Below are 22,314 nucleotides of genomic sequence, written 5' to 3'. Positions count from 1 at the left end.
GGTTGAAACATTTTTTAGTATCTGAATTAAAATACTTGGAGGAAAGCCCCATGCAGTTTCTGTAACTTAAACTTAGTTATTCTTGAGCAGCAAGAGGATTTTGATCTGTTTTCCCCCTCCTCTCAATCCCTTCAAAGTCACCTGTCTCTACAGTCATCTGATTAGGAGGCCCGGATGATCTGGGTTAATGATTGCTGTCGCTGCTGCTCTGTGAATTGTTGAACTGCTAGTTTCCTGCCTCACTGTCAAGCTGCTCTTCCCAGCAACCTGGCCCTGAACTGACAAAGAACTCACTCAATGATTGGCCATCAGTTTCCAGTTAGACACCAGAGGCCTTTCACTGAACACTGCAGTTTATCAGAAAAGGGTAAAAACTCTAGTTATAAGACATCATCTGCTACTTGAGTTAATTTAGAAAAATTCACCTGATCCCTCAGATTTACTCTCTAATTTTTATCCATGAAAAAAATGTTGGCAAGATAAGCATGCAGAATACCTTGTCATTCAGGTAATTTTTATGATTATTTACACACATTTATGTCTGTTACAAATTTTAAAAATTATTTACAGCAACAAAGTCTCAGGTTGTTTGGTCATTCGTTCCAGAATGTCCAGTAACGTGCACAGTTTTTCTCTGACAATCAGCTGACAATTGCAGCATACACTTGGTCTCAGATTCTCTCTCTCAGCCTGGGAAAACTAGTGTTTATGAAAATAATATTTTGACAGTATAAACTTTAAATTTTGCTGTAGATGTCTATTGTATTATTAACTACTGCACTCATTAGAAAACTTACACACTGCTGAGTTCCATTATTAGTGCAGTTAGACAGGAAAGAGAAAGTTTTATTTTTTTAAAACAAGTACCCTCCCCCACCAACAAGTCACACATAATCACATTTGGTTAGTTAGAAGTAAGTTTTCAATTTACATACAGAATTGTACAGGTTGTTTGAACAAAGTTAGACATGTTTGTTGTCCTGAGTTGTTGAAGCCTTTATGAATACAAGTCCAAAGACTATAAGAACCTGCTGCTGACCAGCTATAAACAGACTGTTGAATTTCTGTATGTCTCATGGAGCCTCGCCTCAAAAATCTCCCCCAAACAGCACGGCGAGAATGAAACCGTATTGTTCTCCAATGGTTTCAGTTTGAATGCTGCTCATCTCTTGGGGTCTCAGGAGTACATTTTTCATAGTAAACAATTTTTTTGCGCCTGTTTCATTGTAGAGGTTTAAAAGACCAAAAGGTAGAATAGGATAAACATTCCACCTAATGGTGAGATTGAAAACTTAGCAGTAGCTAAAAGGTGCCAACATTTTGGGGATTGAGAATTAGAATTTGTTGAGGTTTTAATGATGAAGTTGCACTTAAGGTACAGACTAAAAGTGATGCACGGTCCAGACCTAGTTGATAACCTAGTTCTCAGCCAGTGACCTGTCGTATACATCCCCCACCTGTTCACCACGCACTGCTCCTGCCCAAGCTCACTCCACAGAGCTGCAAATAACATCACCCCATGGTTTCTGTGATGATCAAGTACAGTAAAGAGCAATGTCTTTAGTAATGAACAAATTGCTTCTAACATATCGATCATTTCCGTTTTGCCTTTGCTCTGTTAAATTGTAATATTGATTGATTTTCTTTAGATTTCAGGGTTTGTGTCCCTTTGTTACTAAACTAACTTTCTGTGTAAAACAGTGGATCCAAACTCTTCAAAGTCTTGGCGAGATACACACATCTGGTGGAAATTGGAAAGACCAGACAAAATAGCTGCTCCTTTCCATGAAAGATAGTTCCTGTTGGGAGGTGCAAGAACCTTCACCTGTCAAAAAGGAGTAAAAAATAACTTCAGATAAAAGGAAATATTTCTGTATCTAGTTAGGCCAGAAAGGAATGTTGCTGAGTCATCGTTGATTTTTATTAAATTTAAAAATAACTTTAAATTATGGCAGAAAGGGAGAAAATTGCAAACTGAATTGTGCTATAAAACTTTTGCTAAACGGATACCATCAGTCCTCCCGATGACCAGTGGGCTGACATGGTTGCATCCATTAAATATGTGCACATTTTCCTTTGTGAGGTGGCTCTAGAATGCACTTCAAGTTTGAAACCACCGGAATGCACAGTGAGGTGACGAATGGGCAGTGACAACAGCGTAATTTTGTTTTCTTAAGGTTAGAAAATTTAAGAGAATCAAATGCAGAATATGTGGAATGAACTGCCAGCAAAAGCAGTTATTTCTGGATTAATCAGATAGCTTATTTGTTTTTGTTAAAGATGTTTTCTGATCAGAAATAGCTTTGAGGATTTGTAAGTACAAATAGAGATGGTCAAATGCTGTGTTGAACAAGATGACTCCTCAGCTGCTGGAACCATGAAATGTCAAAACCAGGAAGCCACTGAATAATAGAGAATTATAGCACAGAAGGAGGCCAGTTAGTCCATTGCACGCCTGCCAGCTCTCAAATAGCTATTCACTTGCTGGCATTCCTATGAAGCAAGGCACTCTTGCTTCATTTACTTTCTTGGTTTGGGGAGAAACTTGCAGAACATTTCTGAAGATAAGGAGTTGGATCAAGTTATCAGAGAATGGATTGTGTCTGGTCTGTGGAAGTAACTAGCTCGATGGAGAGGATGGCCTTTTTCTCGTGTTATGCTTTGTTAAGCTCACGCACCAGCTATAATGCCTAATCCAAGATCATCTGGCATTTTCAGAGCAAGTTTTGGCAGTTCCAACTTACCCAAAAACACTAACTCACAACATCCGGCCTTAACCATTTATATTGAGCCAAGAAATCAGGAGACAGTTAAGTCCATTTCTGGAGAAAGGATGGGGAGAATGTGAAACTTCAGTTGGTGAGGCTGCCATTTGTGCCCGTGCTTGCTCTACAGCAGAGAAGACATTGGGTGGGGTTGATCTGAAAAAGGAAAAGGTTTGTTCAAGCTATGTGGCCCTTTTTTATATTAACATCTGATTTAACTCCATAAATTTGCTTAATATAAATTTTATGAATAAGTGACTCCTGCTGGAAAGTGAGTTTGTGTGAATGCCAGATGATGGCAGGACCAAGCTTGGCTGTGGTCAAATAGCCTACAGTCACTTACTGTCTAGGCACATACTGGAAGGATGACCATGTAGATGAGGTATTAGAGGGGTACTTGTGGCCAAAGAGTCATACCCTAACAAGAGTACGCGCCTTCTAGAGAGAAAGGTAGAAAATGAGGGGAAAATACCTTTACTCCAGGTTTTGCAAGGTCTATCACCTCCTGTTGGAATCGCTCAGCCATGTTTCTAAACATACTGTTACCACCAGCTAGGACAATGTTGGCGTACATGTCATTGCGGGTCTCCTCACTGCATCTCTCAATCACTGAATGTGCCAGTGCAGGCAGGTTTTGAATGTCTTTGCCTGAAATACAAGTGAATTGGTTCAATGGCATACAGTTTATGTGCCAAAGCAAAACATTTTTAATATACTACTACTACTTCCTCTACACTATGTGCTATTCCCAACGTTGACATGGGTAGATAGATAATGGCTGAAGAGCCTTGTCTAGTGATAAAATACAAATGGAAATGAACCCTAACATAAGGTACCTCTTGCACAACAACCAAGCTACTTATCAGCTGAACTGTACAGGCAGGAGTCTGAGGTCATGAAGGAGACATCTTGGCCTAATCTTGCAGTTAAACATTGTCCTACAGTCAATGATCCATGGGCAGGAAAAGAGGATAAAAATGGGGTCAATGCCTTAAATAGTTACCTAATAAAAATGGTTTAAAGATGACTTCCGGGCAGCTGAATTTCTGGTTTGTGATGATCATATTTTGTCCATCTGGAAGTTCATACTCTTCCTTTATTTCTTCTGGATTGTTCTTGAAGTTCTGCAGTTCCACTTCAAAATTAAGGGCAACGTAGCAAAATTTCTCCTTGATATTTCTGATAGTATCTAACCCAGCTGAAAAATGACACAAAATACAATAAAAAATTTGAAGAGTGGATCATATACAGTCTTCCTGTAACTAGTGGATTTTGAGATTTCCCAATCCGTTGAGACACATTAGGAGTCTGGTTGTTGGGACTGTGCTCTTTTCATTGCATTTTGATCTTCATGCAGCCAGTATCCGAGGAAGCTTAGGATCAGTTCCCAAAACACATCAATTGTTCTCATCTGATGGCCACATGAACTTTCAGCAGTTTCCTGGATAGTGCTGAGGAGCAGGAATCCTGTTGTATTTTCCCTTTCCTCCCTTTAACCTGATGCAGGGAAATTGCAACATCCTGCTGATACCTAGAACAAGTAAGAGCACATTGCAACTTGTTGGTCTGTATTCCTCAGTACTACGCTGCATGGTGCATTTTCTCATTGAGCCATTAGAAGTTGAGTTTTAGCTGGTATACTCTCCTTCATGTTGGCAATTTAGGTCCCTAGTTAATAGCAGATAGAGTTCGATGAAGTAGGGTGGGAGAGGCTTGTGTCGAGAAAGACACAGAGCAGTTGGGCCAAATGGCTTGTTTCTGTGCTGTAAATTCTGTGTAATACAAGAAACTCCAATTAAAATGGAACAAATGATCCTGTGCCAAATTAGCATGTTCCCCTATGCCTTTCCTTTAGTTGATTAGTTTTTGTGTTTCTCCTGTCCATTAGTGTTTTTAGGAGGCAGAATAATAACTGAACAACACTACTTCACAATTGACCCATTTTACACTAGTAGAATGTTTGATTGGACTTGGAATGTGATACTGATCATCTGGATTCTTATGGGGATAGTTCAGGAGGTAGAAGACTAGCCATGATCTTATTGAATGGCAGAGCAGGCTCAAAGGGCCAAATGGCCTACTCCTGCTCCTGTTTCTTATGTTCTACCAATGCATGAGGGTGATGTTTGATGGTAACTGGTAAACAATTCTGTATTAAAATATCATGGTGCTCAACACGATAGAAAACTAATCCTTATGTTAGGAAGAGGCACAATGGAAATTTTAGCTGGATTGACTTTTTTAAGTTTTGTGTTTTTTACCATAGGTCTATTAATTTCCATGTAAATAATTTATGCCTGTTTGACAGGTTTACGCAGCTACCCACTTCTGTTCCTCCATCTTGTAACTTGTAGGACAAAGGAAAGAATAAGGGAGTAAGGGTTTCCAGTTTTTAGGTTGAGAAAAATAAATCTTCCTACCACTGAGTGAGTGATGCCTTAAGTGGATAGATTGTTTGGGTTACATGGTGGTATGTTATGAATATTACCTTTGGAGGTGAAGGACCAGCTGTTGTTTTCAGCCAGGGATCTCATCATGTGCTCTGTCAGGTCCTGTCCCCCCAGGTACACACGCTGGGTGATGTTCTCCAAAGCACCTCCTTCAAAAATGGGAACCACGTGTGTCACAGCCGATCCTGCAGCCAGTAAGATGAAAGAAATCAATTTATTTTGTTAAAAAAAATGGATTCATTTGGTGTAGGAACAGGGCTCTTGCATTAACTACAGATGGTAACTGATGCAGTTTTAACAAAATTCCCTCAAAAATGTAAAACATTTTTACTTTTTGTAGATGGGTTATAATGGACTAACAATAGAAGCAAATCAGTAACAACAGAGTTAAATACACACATGAGATGTGATCTTTTCAGTCACCCTCCTTTGTGATCAGTTCAAACCCATGTCTCAAAGATTATGGACAGACTGTGATACTGTCACATGACATACCTAGGCCCTGAATGTAAAGGACATTTATAGAAATGGTTCTGAGATCAGTTAGTGAGAAGAAGATGCTACCTGAATCAATAACCGTTCCTGTAACTTTGCCAGTGGAGTGTAATGCCAGCACTGCCTGGATCCCCAGAAATAGAGAAGGAACTTGGAATGCTTCAAAAAGAATCTGTATTGGATGAAACAAATGCAACAGGATGCAAGTTACAAAATTTGGATGAAAAGAACTCAAAATGTTTCTAACTTGTCAGTTTAGAGTTTTCACTTTTAGTGTGGAAGATTATCAGGTGGTGAAGCACTATCTGGGAGTGATAGAATTTAGGTTCATTGTCTGCCTTGCCTACACAGTGAATTCACAATGTTGGCTGTGGCATCGGGGGGAAGAGGCAAATGCTCACCCACAGGGACAGGAGGAGGACGTCATCCTGAACTAGTGCTGCCCACTGTCTGGTGTATATATATTAATATGGATTCATAAATAGAAAATTGTATATCTAAGCATGCAGATGACACTAAGGAGGCACAGCGGATTGTGTGGATGAGAACAAGAGGCTACAATGGGACATAGACTAAATGAGTGGACAGAACTATGGCAGATGAAGTTTGAAGTGGGGAAGGGTGAGGTCATCCACTTTGATATTTTCTTAATGGTGAGAAACCAGGAGCTGTGGAGGAGCAAAGGGATTTAGGTGTCCATGTACACAAATCACTAATAGTACACAGCTGCAAAAAGTAATCAAAAAGGCTAATGGAATATTGGCCTTTATCTCAATGGGGTTGGAAATCAAAAGTGAGGATGTGATGCTTCAGTTATACAGAGCCTTGGTTAGGACCCATCTGAAATATAGCATTCAGATTTGGGCACTGAACCTTAGAATGGGTATATTAGCATTGGAAGGGGTGCAGTGCTGATTCACCAGAATGATACTAGGACTTAAATTGTGAGGACAGGTTGTATAAACTTGGCTTGTATTCCCTTGAGTTTGGAAAGTTGAGGTGTGATCTAATTGAGGAGTTTAAAATGATAAAAGGATTCGATAGGGTAAATGCAGCGAAACAGTTTTCTCTGGTGGGGGAGTCCAGAACAAGAGAGCATAATCTTAAAATTAGAGCTAGATCATTTAGGAGTGAAATCAGGAAATACTTTTTCACACAAAGAATAGCGGAAATCTGGAACTTAGTCCCCCAAAAGGTTGTGGGTGTTGGGTCAATCGAAATTTTCAAAACAGATTAACAGATTTTTGTTAGGTAAGGGTATTGAGGGATATGACACAAAGGTGGGTAAATGGAGTTAAGGTGCTGATCAGCCATGATCTAATTGAATGGCAGAACAGGCTCCAGGGGTTGAATGGCCTACGTTTGTTCTTATTAGCCAAGGGTGGTGCCTGACATAAAAGCTAAAATTACGAAGAAAAATCCTGGGAAAAGTGAACAAATGAACCTTTTTATTACTAGTCAGGCTACGATAGAGATTTGAATCCCATAAATGTAAGGTCAAGTTTGTCCTGTTTATTATGCTCTGCTGGGATCTGTGTTCAGTGGTCAAATGTATTTCATTTAGGATCCTTAAGAGGTATCAAAGGGAAGAAGTCTTTCTGGAATATATCTCCTCACAGGTCCCAGAGGTGAAAGGAAAGCTTTCCACCTTCAGTATGCACCCAGTCCCCTCAGCGTACAAAGGTTTATGCATGTATCCCAAAATGCATTTGGCTTAGAGATAACAGGATCTTCTCAATGGTTGCTGGTTTTGTTACCTCGGTTGTTTTCTCCCTGTTCTTCTGGGGGTTGCTTGGCGGTTCTGTCATAACAACTGGGTGCTCCTGAATGTCAATACGGAGCTCGTTTTCAAACGTATGCCTCCAGAGGACTTCCATTTCTGTCCAGTCTGTGATCAGTCCATGCTGAATTGGATACTACGATCAAACACAGCTTAATCAAACATCTGACTAGATGCCTGCTCATCAGCACAGGAACACAATTCCTCACAGCAGCTGAAGTCAGCACTTGCATTGATTGAATTTTCTAATGGACAGAATTCAACATTTTTTGGTGAACTTTTGGTTTATCGAGTTGAGAAATACCGGGGTTGGGGAATCTAAGTTTCTTCACTATTTTCATTCAGCAACCAACATTTCCTTGTCACCATGGATGAGATACAGCTACTTTTACTCTTTCCTAGTAGTTCATACCATAGGTCTGCACCCATATCACAGTTGTATCTCATTTTTGTTTCCCAGCCAAATCATCCTGGTTGCGTGAAATTACGAATGTGCCAAATTATGGTGGCAGGGGAGTGAGTAAGGATACAACACACTCCACAGCTTGGGGGTGGGGCAACTAACACCGAACGGTTAGAATTTTATCATAATTTTAGTACGTATAAACATTTGACTTACAATCAAGTGAAGAATGCTGCGTTTTCTTTGGGCTTCGTCTCCAACATAAGTGCTTCTTTCTGATGATCCAAACACATTCAATGTTGTGTTCTTTGGCCTTCCAACCACACTCGGAAAAACGTAAGTTGGAGAATTATTTCCTGAGAATCCAGCCTTTATCAGTCCACTGCCATTATCAATTATAACTGGAGGATAGAGGTCATCGGGCAAGCTGGAAGAAGGATCGGTCACCCTAGAAAATAATCTATCTGGCAAAGAATTTGGATGGATGAAAGGATAATTAAAGCAAGAAATAACTTTGACTGTCCATTGAAAAGCCAGAAGAGTCTGGATAACAGCACGGCCAACACAACCAAAATTCTCACCTGAAGCATAAAATCCCACTACGCTGATCCATTATGTCTAGATAATAGGAAATGACATTCAAGTATAAACAAGAACGTAAAACCAATTGCTTTGGGCTAAAGAGGGGAAAATTAATCAGTCAAGCTTCAAGTCACCCTACTGGCAAGTGTATGTGGACAGCAGATGAGAACAGGATCAGACCTGGCTATGATGTTCCCATGAATATTCAGGCAGCACTCGCTGTGCCCATATAGGAACATTGGCCACTTGATTGAGGTATGAGAGAGCACCAGGTGTCTGAAACAATACTCCAGCGAGAGTCAGCATCTTCAGCAGAGGATGGGGGAAATTGAAACGAGAAATCTAGAAGCAGTGGTACTTGGTGTGTCGGAGTTGGTAAAATATTGAACATGTTTCTTACCTCCATGTCTCATCAGCAGGTCTCCCTCGCAATGTAGCATCAGGTTGTGAAACTCAACATCTGGGGACTTGGTTGCTTCAGGCTGTGTTTCGTCATTTACACCGTCCTGAACAATCACAATGACTTTGCTGACAGTCTGGCTCTGATCCTCAGGAACTGAATCAATAATTTCTTTCAAAACACACTGCTCCTCTCCCATATTCCTTTCATTAATCTTGCTGTTTCTCCCCACAGTAATGGAATTATTCAAATCTAAAAAATAAAGAATTTGGCATGACTGTTAACAAGAGGAGACTAAGAGATGCCGATAGTAAACTTGTTGATTCAGGTTCTTTATAATCCAAGACTGAATGAAACGGATCAGCAGCTCAGCCTCTGCCAGCTGAACTCTTACCTTCAATATTCTCTGGCTGGAGCTGTCTGCCTCAACTGGGTTGCTTAAATTGACGCATTATCACATATTAATTGTTAAAGGAATATCTCTGAATTACATACTTAGATTGATATGAAACATTGACAGTAAATTGTGCCCCTCCCAAATTCTAGTATGAGCACTTGCAGTTGTTTTGGTTTTGGTTCTGGCCTTGCCCAATACCACCCTACCCGCTAAGGGGACAAAAAGACACCGAGCTGTGCCTCTGTGGCTGGTGGATACCACAGGACATTGACTGTTTCAAAGATACTATTTTCCAGGTAACCATCTGAATTCACTGGCCCATGTTTTAATTTGAACAGACCGTTTCTTTTTTTAAGTTGTGTTCTCCTTCGAGACGTCGCTTGTAGTTGTTATTCTGGTTGCCCAATGCCATTCTATCAGTCTAAAGGCAAACATGGCACTAAATTGCACCTCTGTGACAGGTGGGCACTGCAGAGCATTGCTTGCTTCATCAATAAAACTTTCCGAATTGTCTTTTAAATTCACTGCCATGCATTTTTAGTTTGGACAGGCTGTCCATTATTTACTAGTGCCAGGGTTTCATCTCTGAATCATCATTCAGTGAGCCCTGCTGGAAGTGTGTGTGTGAACCTCAGGTCTGGTCAGGATCAGATTCAACTTCCTACGATTGAATATCTTGCCAACACATATTGTGCAGGTTCATACATGAAGAATGGCTACCTGGGCAATTGTTGGGGTTGCCCCCTGCACCAGAAAGGAGGCAAAAAGGGTAAATAAAATCCTGAGATTTTAATATAAAATTCTACCATTCTCTGTACTTTTACATTTAAATAAAACAAAACTGCGAAGAGCCATGTTTAGCGCTTTTGTACCGGATCTCATTTAGTTCAGATTCCTGGAGCCCAGTGTCAGCGAGTCGAATCTGTGCTTACACTGCTAAATCCAGCTCCCTTTTCCTGATGGAAAAAATGCGCCTGCAATTCTGCTGCAGGATAAGAGAGCTGGATTTAGTAGGTAAACATCTTTTGTTAAGTCCAAAACCGAAAGGAGAGAAGGGATCCAGGTGCGATCATGGCTTCAGTTCCGGTGTATTCTTCACTGCGGGTGATGAATATTCATTGAAACATTAATAAGTAATGGATCGACATCATAAAACTGAAGTGGAAAAATGACTTTAAAAAAAAACTATATGAATTTACTGGCACATGTTTTAATTTGAACAGACCGTGGAAAAAGGAATAGACCAATAGGCCTAACAAGCCTGACCATTTTCATTTGATCTGACCCCTGTGCCTTCATAAAAAGAGTTTCTATACTTCAGAGTACATCTTGTGCTTCAATCACTTTGAAAATGTTATGTGAGATATGATAAAGCAATATATAAATGCAATTTGTCTTATATACTTACTTTCGCATCATATCCCTCAGGGCCTTCTCTTTCCAAAAAGGTTTTTGACACTACATAAGAACATAAGAAATAGGAGCAGGAGTAGGCCATTTGGCCCCTCGAGCTTGCTCTGCCATTTAATGAGATCATGGTTGATCTGATCGTGGGCTCAGCTCCGTTTCCCTGCCCACTCCCCATAACCCACCACTCCCTTACTGTTCAAAAATCTGTCTATCTCCACCTTAAATATATTCAATGACCCGGCCTTCACAGCTCTCTAGGGCAGAGAATTCCACAGATTTACCACCCTCTGAGAGAAGAAATTCCTCCTCATCTCAGTTTTAAATGGGCAACCCCTTATTCTGAAACTATGCCCCCTAGTTCTAGATTTCCCCATGAGGGGAAACATCTTCTCTGCATCTACCCTGTCAAGCCCCCTCAGTATCTTATATGTTTCAATAAGATCACCTCTCATTCTTCTAAACTCCAATGAGTATAGGCCCAACCTGGTCAACCTTTCTTCATGAGTCAACCCCTTCATCTCAGGAATCAACCTTGTGAACCTTCTCTGAACTGCCTCCAATGCAAGTATATCCTTCCTTAATACCAATACCCTGTACGGTTGTAGCAGGACTTCCCTACTTTTATATTCCAGCTCCCTTGCTATAAAGGCCAACATTCTGTTTGCCTTCCTGATTACTTGCTGTACCTGCATGCTAACTTTTTGTGTTTCATACACAAGGACCCCCAGGTCCCTCTGTACTGCAGCATTTTGTAATCTCTCTCCATTTAAATAATAATTTGCTTTTTTATTTTTCTTACCAAAGTGGATAACCTCACACTCTCCCACATTATACTCCATCTGCCAAATGTTTGCCCACTCACTTAGCCTATCTATATCCCTTTGCAGATTCTTTGTGTCCTCTTCACAACTTGCTTTCCCACCTATCTTTGTATCATCAGCAAATTTGGCTACATTACACTCGGTCCCTTCATCCAAGTCATTAATATAGATTGTAAATAGTTGAGGCCCCAGCACTGATCCCTGTGGCACCCCACTAGTTTAACGTTTGCCAACAGAAAATGACCCATTTATCCCGACTCTCTGTTTTCTGTTAGTTAGCTAATTCTCTATGCTAATATATTGCCCCCAACCCTGTGAGCTCTTATCTTGTGCAGTAACCTATTATGTGGCACCTTATCGAATGCCATCTTGAAATCCAAATACACTACATCCACTGGTTCCCCTTTATCCACCCTGCTCATTACATCCTCAAAGAACTCCAGCAAATTTGTCAAACATGATTTCCCTTTCATAAAACCATGCTGACTCTGCTTGACTGTATTATGATTTTCTAAATGTCCTGCTACTGCTTCCTTAATAATGGACTCCAACATTTTCCCAATGACAGATGTTAGACTAACTGGTCTATAGCTTCCTGCTTTCTGTCTCCCTCCCTTCTTAAATAGGGGCTTTACATTTGCAGTTTTCCAATCCACTGGGACCTCTCCAGAATCCAGGGAATTTTGGAAGATTGCAACGAATGCATCCACTATCTCTGCAGCCACTTCTTTTAAGACCCTAGGACGCAGGCCATCAGGTCCAGGGGACTTGTCAGCCTTTAGTCCCATTATTTTACCGAGTACTTTTTCTTTAGTGATAGTGATTGTTTTAAGTTCCCCCCTCCCTATAGCCCCTTGATTATGTATTATTGGGATGGTTTTAGTGTCTTGTACTGTGAAGACTGATACAAAATATTTGTTCAAAGTCTCTGCCATTTCCCTGTTCCCCATTATTAATTCCCCAGTCTCATCCTCTAAGGGACCAACATTTACTTTAGATACTCTCTTCCTTTTTATATACCTGTAGAAGCTCTTACTATCTGTTTTTATATTTTTTGCTAGTTTACTCTCATAATCCATCTTCTCTCTCTATTGGGGCAGAAATTCCTCCCCAAACGCGTGAGTACGGAAGGGGTACTCACGCGTCTGGCCGGAGGAAATGCCGGTTTTCAGCATGCACAGCGCATGCGCTGAAAACCGGCATTTCCTCTCCTCTAACCCAAGAGTTGAAGAGGCTAGCGCGTGCGCTGTAGGGGGCAGCGCGTGCGTCTTGGATTTCCTCTGTTTTGGGGGATTTGTGCATGTGTAAAGGCCTCCGGTCTTTACGCTTGTAAAAAGCAAACGTAAGTATTTATTTTTACAGGTAAGTGGTGTTTTAGTGTAATTTAGAATTTTTTTCCCACAGGTTTATTATTTTAAAGAATCTACAATAAGGTAAGTTTAGTTTTAGACCCTTTTTATTAAAAATTTATTTTTTTCAAAAAAAAAATTATTGTTTAAATTATTTTTCTTAACTTATTTATACTTAATTTAATGATTGGGATGTTTTTTAAATTTTTATTTAAAGTTTAAATAGTGTTTTGGGCCCCCGTAGTTTTCATGAGTTTGACAGTTCTTACTCTCAAACTCATGAATGAACCTTCCCCTCCCCTGATTGGTTGTACAGTGCTCACCTGATCCCAGCCGGCACATCGCACTAACTACGCCGCTGGATCAGGTAAGCACTGCGCGCTGACATCTGAACCGGGCCTGTGACAGGAAATGCAAGCAGGCCTGGGCTTCAGATGTCAGCGCACAGGGTGAGTGCAGATCGGGGGCTTGCACCCGCAGGAAGCCCCCGACCCGAATTTTTGGCCCATTATATTTTTAGTCGTCCTTTGCTGGTTTAAAAAAATTTCCCAATCCTCTGGCCTTCTACTAATCTTGACAACATTGTATGCCTTTGTTTTCAATTTGATACCATCCTTTACTTCCTTAGTTAGCCACGGATGGTTCTCCCTTCTCTTAAAGTCTTTCCTTCTCACTGGAATATATTTTTGTTGAGACTTATGAAATATCTCCTCAAATGTCTGCCATTGCTTATCAACCATCTTACCCTTTAATCTATTTTCATAGTCCACTTTAGCCAACTGCCTTCATACCTTTGTAATTGCCTTTATTTAAGATCAGGACACTGGTTTGAGACCCAACTTTCTCACCCTCCAATTGGATTTGAAGTTCAACCATGCTATGATCACTCTTTCCTAGAGGATCCTTTACTATGAGATCATTTATTAATCCTGTCTCATTACAAAGTACCAGATCTAAGATAGCCTGCTCCCTGGTTGGTTCCACAATGTATTGTTCTAGGAAACCATCCCGGATACACTCTATGAACTCTTCCTCGAGGCTACCTTGGCCAATTTGATTTGACCAATCAATATGAAAATTAAAATCACCCATGATTATTGCTGTACCTTTCTTACAAGCCTCCATTATTTCTTGATTAATACTCTGTCCAACAGTGTAGCTACTGTTAGGGGGCCTATAGATGATGCCCACCAGTGACTTTTTTCCCTTATTATTTCTTATCTCCACCCAAACTGATTCTACATCTTGCCAATATCATTTCTCACTACTGCACTGATCTCATCCTTTATTAACTGAGCTACCCCACCTGCTTTTCCTTTCTGTCTATCCTTCCAAAATGTCAAATACCCCTGAATATTCAGTTCCCAGCCTTGGTCACCTTGCAACCACGTCTCTGTAATGGCTATCAGATCATACCCATTTATATCTACTTGTGCCGTCAACTCATCTATCTTGTTACGAATGCTGCGTGCATTCAGATAAAGAGGTTTTAGTTTTGTCTTTTTACTATTTTTCCCCCTTTCTGATGCACTCTTATTTTTATACATTCTGTCCCTTCCTGTCACACTCTGGTTACTATTACCCCCATCGCTACCCTGCTCTATTGCCTTCTCCTTTCTTTTTGACTTTTTAAATTCCTGCTCACCTGAGCCCTCCCCCCCCCCCACTATTTAGTTTAAAGCCCTCTCTACACCCTAGTTATTCGATTCACCAGGGCACTCGTCCCAGCATGGTTCAAGTGAAGCCTGTCCCAACAGAACAGCTCCCTCTTACCCCAGTAATGGTGCCAGTGCCTCATGAATCTAAACCCATTTCTCCCACACCAGTCTTTGAGCCACATGTTCATCTCTCTGATCTTATTTACCCTATGCAAATTTGCTCATGGCTCAGGTAGTAATCCAGAGATTATTACCTTTGTGGTTCTGCTTTTTAATTTAGCCCTTAGCTGCTCATACACCCTCAGCAGAACCTCTTTCTCTGTTCTACCTATGTCATTGGTACCTACGTGGACCACGACAACCGGATCTTTCCCCTCCCACTCCAAGTTCTTCTCCAGCCCAGAGGAGATGTCCTTAACCCTGGCACTGGGCAGGCAACACAGCCTTCGGGACTCACGCTCTCGGCTGCAGAGAACAGTATCTATCCCCCTAACTATACTGTCCCCTACCTCTATTACATTTTTATTTACTCCCCCAACTTGAATGGCCCCGTGTACCACGGTGCTGTGGTCAGTTTGCTCATCCTCCCTGCAGTCCCTGCTCTCGTCCATACTGGGAGTAAGAACCTTGTACCTGTTGGAGAAGTGCAAGGACTGAGGCACTCCAATGCTACCTTCTGGATCCCCATACCTGCCTCACTCGTAGTCACACCCTCCTGTCCCTGACAACAGACCAAATTTTAATTATTTAACCTAAGGGGCGTGACTGCCTCCTGGAACACAGTATCCAGGTAATTCTCCCCCTCCCTGATGTATCGCAGTGTCCGAAGCTCGGACTCCAGCTCATCAACTCTGAGCCGAAGCTCCTTGAGCCGTCAACACTTACTGCTGATGTGGTCGCTGTGGATCACACTGGTGTCCACCAGCTCCCACATGCAACAGCTGCAACACATCACCTGCCCTGCCATCTCTTTTATATTTTATTTAATTAATTAGGTTATCAAGTTTTGAAATATCAATTATCTATGTTTAGTTTTTAATCCCAGCTCTTAATTTAAACCAATGCCCAAGTTTAGAAAAAAGAGAAATACTCACCAACCAATCAGTTACCTGCTTTCCTGTGACATCACAGTTTGATTCCCACCCACCCCACCCCCTCGCAGGTCCGCGCTGTCCCCGGGTCCCGCTCTCTTTATTCTGTATCACCGACTCCTTGCAGGTCTGCACTGTCCTCGGGTCCCGCTCTCTTTATTCTGTATCACTGACTCCTTGCAGGTCTGCACTGTCCTCGGGTCCCGCTCTCTTTATTCTCTATCACCGACTCCTCGCAAGTCCGTGCTGTCCCCGGGTCCCGCTCTCTTTATTCTCTATCACCGACTCCTCGCAAGTCCGTGCTGTCCCCGGGTCACGCTCTCTTTATTCTCTATCACCAACTCCTCGCAAGTCCGTGCTGTCCCCGGGTCACGCTCTCTTTATTCTCTATCACCAACTCCTTGCAGGTCCGCGCTGTCCCCGGGTCCCGCTCTCTTTATTCTGTATCACCGACTCCTTGCAGGTCTGCACTGTCCTCGGGTCCTGCTCTCTTTATTCTCTATCACCGACTCCTCGCAGGTCCGCGCTGTCCTCAGGTCCCGCTCTCTTTATTCTCTATCACCAACTCCTCGCAGGTCTGCACTGTCCTCAGGTCCCGCTCTCTTTATTCTCTATCACCGACTCCTCGCAGGTCCGCGCTGTCCCCGGGTCCCGCTCTCTTTATTTTGTATCACCGACTCCTCGCAGGTCCGCGCTGTCCTCAGGTCCCGCTCTCTTTATTCTCTATCACCGACTCCTCGCAAGTCCGTGCTGTCCCCGGGTCCTGCTCTCTTTATTCTCTATCACCAACTCCTCGCAGGTCCGCGCTGTCCCCGGGTCCCGCTCTCTTTATTCTCTATCAGCAACTCCTCGCAGGTCCGCGCTGTCCCCGGGTCCCACTCTCTTTATTCTCTATCACCGACTCCTCGCAGGTCTGCACTGTCCTCAGGTCCCGCTCTCTTTATTCTCTATCACTGACTCCTCGCAGGTCCGCGCTGTCCCCGGGTCCTGCTCTCTTTATTCTCTATCACCGACTCCTCGCAGGTCCGCGCTGTCCCCGGGTCCCGCTCTCTTTATTCTCTATCACCGACTCCTCACAGGTCCGCGCTGTCGTCAGGTCCCGCCCTCTTTATTCTCTATCACCGACTCCTCGCAGGTCTGCACTGTCCTCAGGTCCCGCTCTCTTTATTCTCTATCACTGACTCCTCGCAGGTCCGCGCTGTCCCCGGGTCCTGCTCTCTTTATTCTCTATCACCGACTCCTCGCAGGTCCGCGCTGTCCCCGGGTCCCGCTCTCTTTATTCTCTATCACCGACTCCTCGCAAGTCCGTGCTGTCCCCGGGTCCTGCTCTCTTTATTCTCTATCACCAACTCCTCGCAGGTCCGCGCTGTCCCCGGGTCCCGCTCTCTTTATTCTCTATCAGCAACTCCTCGCAGGTCCGCGCTGTCCCCGGGTCCCGCTCTCTTTATTTTGTATCACCGACTCCTCGCAGGTCCGCGCTGTCCTCAGGTCCCGCTCTCTTTATTCTCTATCACCGACTCCTCGCAAGTCCGTGCTGTCCCCGGGTCCTGCTCTCTTTATTCTCTATCACCAACTCCTCGCAGGTCCGCGCTGTCCCCGGGTCCCGCTCTCTTTATTCTCTATCAGCAACTCCTCGCAGGTCCGCGCTGTCCCCGGGTCCCACTCTCTTTATTCTCTATCACCGACTCCTCGCAGGTCTGCACTGTCCTCAGGTCCCGCTCTCTTTATTCTCTATCACTGACTCCTCGCAGGTCCGCGCTGTCCCCGGGTCCTGCTCTCTTTATTCTCTATCACCGACTCCTCGCAGGTCCGCGCTGTCCCCGGGTCCCGCTCTCTTTATTCTCTATCACCGACTCCTCGCAGGTCCGCGCTGTCGTCAGGTCCCGCTCTCTTTATTCTCTATCACCGACTCCTCGCAGGTCTGCACTGTCCTCAGGTCCCGCTCTCTTTATTCTCTATCACCAACTCCTCGCAGGTCTGCACTGTCCTCAGGTCCCGCTCTCTTTATTCTCTATCACTGACTCCTCGCAGGTCCGCGCTGTCCCCGGGTCCCGCTCTCTTTATTCTCTATCACCGACTCCTCGCAAGTCCGTGCTGTCCCCGGGTCCTGCTCTCTTTATTCTCTATCACCAACTCCTCGCAGGTCCGCGCTGTCCCCGGGTCCCGCTCTCTTTATTCTCTATCAGCAACTCCTCGCAGGTCCGCGCTGTCCCCGGGTCCCACTCTCTTTATTCTCTATCACCGACTCCTCGCAGGTCTGCACTGTCCTCAGGTCCCGCTCTCTTTATTCTCTATCACTGACTCCTCGCAGGTCCGCGCTGTCCCCGGGTCCCGCTCTCTTTATTCTCTATCACCGACTCCTCGCAGGTCCGCGCTGTCCCCGGGTCCCGCTCTCTTTATTCTCTATCACCGACTCCTCGCAGGTCCGCGCTGTCGTCAGGTCCCGCTCTCTTTATTCTCTGTCGCCTCTCCCGCTGACTCCTCGCAGGTCCGCGCTGTCCTCGGGTCCCGCTCTCTTTATTCTCTGCCTCCTCTCCCTCCGACACCTCGCAGTTCCCTGTATTTATACTGTTTGCTTCCCTGGTAACTTGTTCCACAACTCTATTACCCGTTGGATGAAAATATTTCACTTATGTCATCTTTATCCTAATTTCCCAATTTTTAAGACCCCTTGATATTCTTGAGGATAGTGAACAGTTTAACAACAGTTGGATTTTAACAATCCCTTTCATAAAACCGAAAACTCCAGTTAGGTCACCTCCAAGTTTCTTTCCCAAAGTATTTGCATTTAAATGGTGCTTTATCACGTGCTTTACAACCAATTCATTACATCTGACGTGCAGTCACTGATGTTATGTAGGCAAATGGGGCAGCAGGTTTGCACACAGCATAGTCCCACAAACAGCAAATGAACGAATGATCCAAGAACCTATTTTTGGTGGTGTGGATTGAGGGCTAAGACTTTAAATAGTGCCTTTTACATACACTTGAACAGGCATGCAGAGCCTCGGTTTGCTGTTTCGTCTGAAAGACAGTACTTTGAACAATGCAACATTTCCTCAGTACTGCATTGAAATGTTATCTGTTTTTACAATGGCTTCATTCATCCAGTACACTTATAACTCCCACCGCATGCCCCAGAACACCGCACACCTCAGCGCTTCCATTCATTAGGAAACGTCTCCCCTGGGTTCTGTGGGTGAATGTCCACCTGGTGTGATACTGAGCCATACAGGACAGGAAGATCCCGAGTTCCATCCCCACCCCGCTTTGGCAGCTAGTCCCGAGCAGCGAGAGGTCACAGTTGGCCCCAGTGACCCCCAGGTCAGGCAGGGAGAAAACCAGCTGAGGGGGCTATAGACATTTTGTAGGATTTCCTGGTACATTCGTTGTTCAACAATTAGAAATTCACCTGTATAGATTATGCTGGGCACTTTGATTCCAACTATTATTATTATTGTTATTCTCAACAGATTACATATTGTGTTTCACTAGATGGCTGGAACGTCTTTTCGGGCTGATTGTAGCTCAGTTGTTTAAGGAACTGTGGCACTTTTGCTTACGAGAGGAACTTTAGTTTTAAAATAACCAATAGTTTTTGACTTTACTGCAGATACTTGCCATTAGGACTGGGATTAGCGGTTCTCTGTTCCAAGTGTGGCCGGGACTGGCATAACAGTTCCCCGGTCTCCTGGTCTGCTTCCTCGCAGTCCGGTGCCAAGCTTAGGTCACCTTTCGGGGTTCGGTTTTGGTCGGTAGGATCCAAGCGGACGGCACCAGTGAGCGTTTTCTGGCTGAGTGGTTGTGTTTGGGAATCTCCCACCGACAGTGAAGGCGAAGCCGGTTGCGTTGTCTTTACACTGGAGGCACAGCCCATGGCGACCTCCTCTCTTCACCCTTCCCGGTCTTCACGCGTTTGTGCGATCAGAAGTTTTCGTTTCCCAGTCCCGGGGCCCTGAGTTGATACATTAATGTGCTGCCAAATCCTCAGTTGCACATCTCGAACCAGGGGAAGAGTGTTTCAGCTAGCAGAGGCAGAGACTTCGGCGTTGCTAAGCTACACGGTATTAACATTGACTATTGTGGAGCATTGTATTCAGGGCAAGAACCATTTAAAGGGACAATGCTCGTCAATAATGCTTTGCATCAGTGCAATTTTACACAGAACCATATTCACGTGGGGAAATATTGCATCTGAATAATTATTTTTAGAGAATTATAATGATTAAATACATTTAAACAGGTACTTCGATTTTCCATTAAACGCCCTTTCGTCAATATATTTAATAAGAAGGCAGTGTACTAGAATCAGTTAATGAGGAACTAGTGGCTCTTGAACATTTGTTTAAAATAAAGTGTCACTCCACGTAAAGCCATCTATTTATAACTCAGAGTAACTAAGTAAAGAAAATAGTTGACGATTTGTTAATTAAATTAGATTGTTGAAAGGCAGAAGGTAAAGTTTCTGACGAGTGCTTCCTGCTCCAGTAAATGACGACCTCTTTATTGCACTTTATATATGATGGTCATTCTCCTGTGGGTTTGAAGTAGACCAGGCCCGTGGACAAGGGCATATATGTATAGATATTTAAATTATATTTATCTTACTGGAAACAATTTATTCCAGACATTCATTGAGTCTCCCAAACCACAGCTTTCTTTCAAGATTATAAACTGCTTCTGAAGTAAGTAATGCAAAAAGAAACCCCCAATGCAGAATCGTGTATTTAATTAAAACTTTCATGATGGGAACATTTAGTTGGATTGAGAATGGGATCTGCAATTTGAAGCAACATAAACCCTGAAACAAAAACAAAAAATGCTGGAATGCACAACAGGCTTGTCAGCATGGAAAGGCAGGTTAGGACCATTCGGGGTATAACACCCCTTCAGACTGAGGGCTCCAGATAATCAGGCATTTTAGTAAGATCGGAAAAATATAGAGGGAAAGGAGGGAGGAGACAGAGAGCATAGACAAGAAGCGAAAGGGGCAATAGTGAAGGTGAACAGCATGAAAGAGACAAACAGAAATCATGAAAAGAGAACTTCTTCAAGGCTCGCATTCCTAAAAGACAAATGGCAGCAAATCAAATCAGTGCTGGAAACTGAAATAAAAACAGAAACTGCTGGAAATGCACCATGGGTCAGTCACATCTGCAAAGAGATAAACCGATGGTAGGTGTGGGAGGTCAAGCGCATTATTTAAAACAGGAAACAAGTGATTTTGTTACTTTGTTATCAAATAGCTTCATCAGCCAATGTTAACATTCAAACTGACACAGGGCCGGGCTGAGGGTATAAAACAAAACAGGCACCATTCCGATTGACGAATGGGCAATACAATTATCGAATTCAAGATAAACAAAAAGCAAAAAAAATGAAGATGCTGAAAATCTGAAACATAAACAGAAAATGCTGACAACACTCCGCAGATCAGGCAGCTTCTGTGGAGAGAGCAGACCAGTTAACGTTCCGGGTATAGAGCCTTCTCCAAAACTAGTTTCAAGAGATGTGAACAGAATGACAGAACACGTTTACACTCAATTCCTTGTCATTTGGCGCAACTCTGTGATGTGTTCATCTACAATAAAGTACCCGACAGTTAATCAAATCACAGTCCACGGGTTCTATTTAACCAAACTAATGCTGGGTTTATTTTAAGGTGGATTCAGTGCACTGGGCGCCAATCAGTTTCATGTCTTTTTTGTGTGAAATTAAATACAAACCGGGGTCTTTTGTACTGTCCAGCACAGAGAGGTGGACAAATATATCAAAGAACATGAAAGTAAAATAATTCTATCTATAAAATATTAGTGGACGCAGTAACATCGCAAACAATTCACAGTAGAATTGTGAATTTATGAAATGATCTTAACTTTTAAGTCAGAACATAGACACAATCCAACATGATAGCTTTTAAGTACAGATTTCATCATGTTGAACGTTCTGATGTCGAGTACATGTCAAAGAGCTGCCAGCACCAGATGTTTCTCAACAAGCACTACAGCAATCACCTAGTTACAGAAGGAAAGGGTACAGTGCGACACTGACCAGTAAAGCGAGGGGCTGACCAATACAATGAGAGGCTGACCAATACAATGAGAGGCTGACCAATACAATGAGAGGCTGACCAATACAATGATAGTTTGACTAATATTGAGATAGATTGACCAATATTGTGATAGATTGACCATAGAACTATAGAACCTTACAGCGCAGAAGGAGGCCATTCGGCCCATCACATCTGTGCCGGCTCTTTGAAAGAGCTGTCCAATTTAGTCCCACACATAAACAGAAAATGCTGAAAACACTCCACAGATCAGGCAGCTTCTGTGGAGCGAGCAGACCAGTTAACGTTCCAGCTTTCCCCCCATAACTCTGCAAATTAGTCCTCTTCAAGTATCTCTCCAATTGCTTTTTAAAAAGCTCCTATGGAATCTGATTTCACCACCCATAATTTACATAGAACAAGAAAAGCAATGGTCCCAATACCACCCCTGGGGGACCCCACTGCATACCTCTCTCTAGTCAGAAAACATCCCTTCACCACTGCTCTCTGCCTCCTATTCCTTAGCCAATTTCGTACCCAATTTACTATCGTCCCTTTAATACCATGTGCTTCTATTTCCCAAATAAGTCTGTTATGAGGTACTTTATCAAATGCCTTTTGAAAGTCCATATATATAAGATCTACTGCACTACCTTCATCAATC

General features: G+C 43.1%; 1 protein-coding gene across 1 annotated transcript; it reads right to left on the bottom strand.

Moving 5' to 3' along the window:
* Nucleotides 1–518: 518 nt before the first annotated feature.
* LOC147108259 (uncharacterized) lies at nt 519–19,648 on the bottom strand. The gene is made up of 9 exons (XM_086004809.1): nt 19,223–19,648; nt 8,876–9,127; nt 8,110–8,357; nt 7,468–7,626; nt 5,780–5,882; nt 5,254–5,400; nt 3,769–3,963; nt 3,238–3,413; nt 519–1,825 (listed from the first exon to the last, which is right to left on the bottom strand). The coding sequence occupies exons 1-9, from the start codon at nt 19,476–19,478 to the stop codon at nt 1,676–1,678; spliced, it is 1,686 nt and encodes a 561-aa protein (XP_085860935.1). The 5' UTR covers nt 19,479–19,648; the 3' UTR covers nt 519–1,675.
* Nucleotides 19,649–22,314: the final 2,666 nt, after the last annotated feature.

The sequence above is a fragment of the Somniosus microcephalus genome, chromosome 13, assembly GCF_052327205.1.
Source record: "Somniosus microcephalus isolate GS21.2 chromosome 13, FLI_Smic_1.0, whole genome shotgun sequence".
Classification (NCBI taxonomy): domain Eukaryota; kingdom Metazoa; phylum Chordata; class Chondrichthyes; order Squaliformes; family Somniosidae; genus Somniosus; species Somniosus microcephalus.
This window is presented reverse-complemented; position numbering and strand designations above follow the sequence as displayed.

Bases quoted from the DNA above. Each gene is read 5' to 3' on its own strand.
- LOC147108259 (XM_086004809.1), bottom strand. From the start codon at position 19,478: ATGGGCTGTGCCTCCAGTGTAAAGACAACGCAACCGGCTTCGCCTTCA. The intron at 9,128-19,222 runs GCAAGTATCTGC...TTTATTTTTTAG, and splicing joins CGCTAATCCCAGTCCTAATG to ATTTGAATAATTCCATTACT. The intron at 1,826-3,237 runs GTATTTTCCCCT...CCTTTTTGACAG, and splicing joins TTGCAAAACCTGGAGTAAAG to GTGAAGGTTCTTGCACCTCC.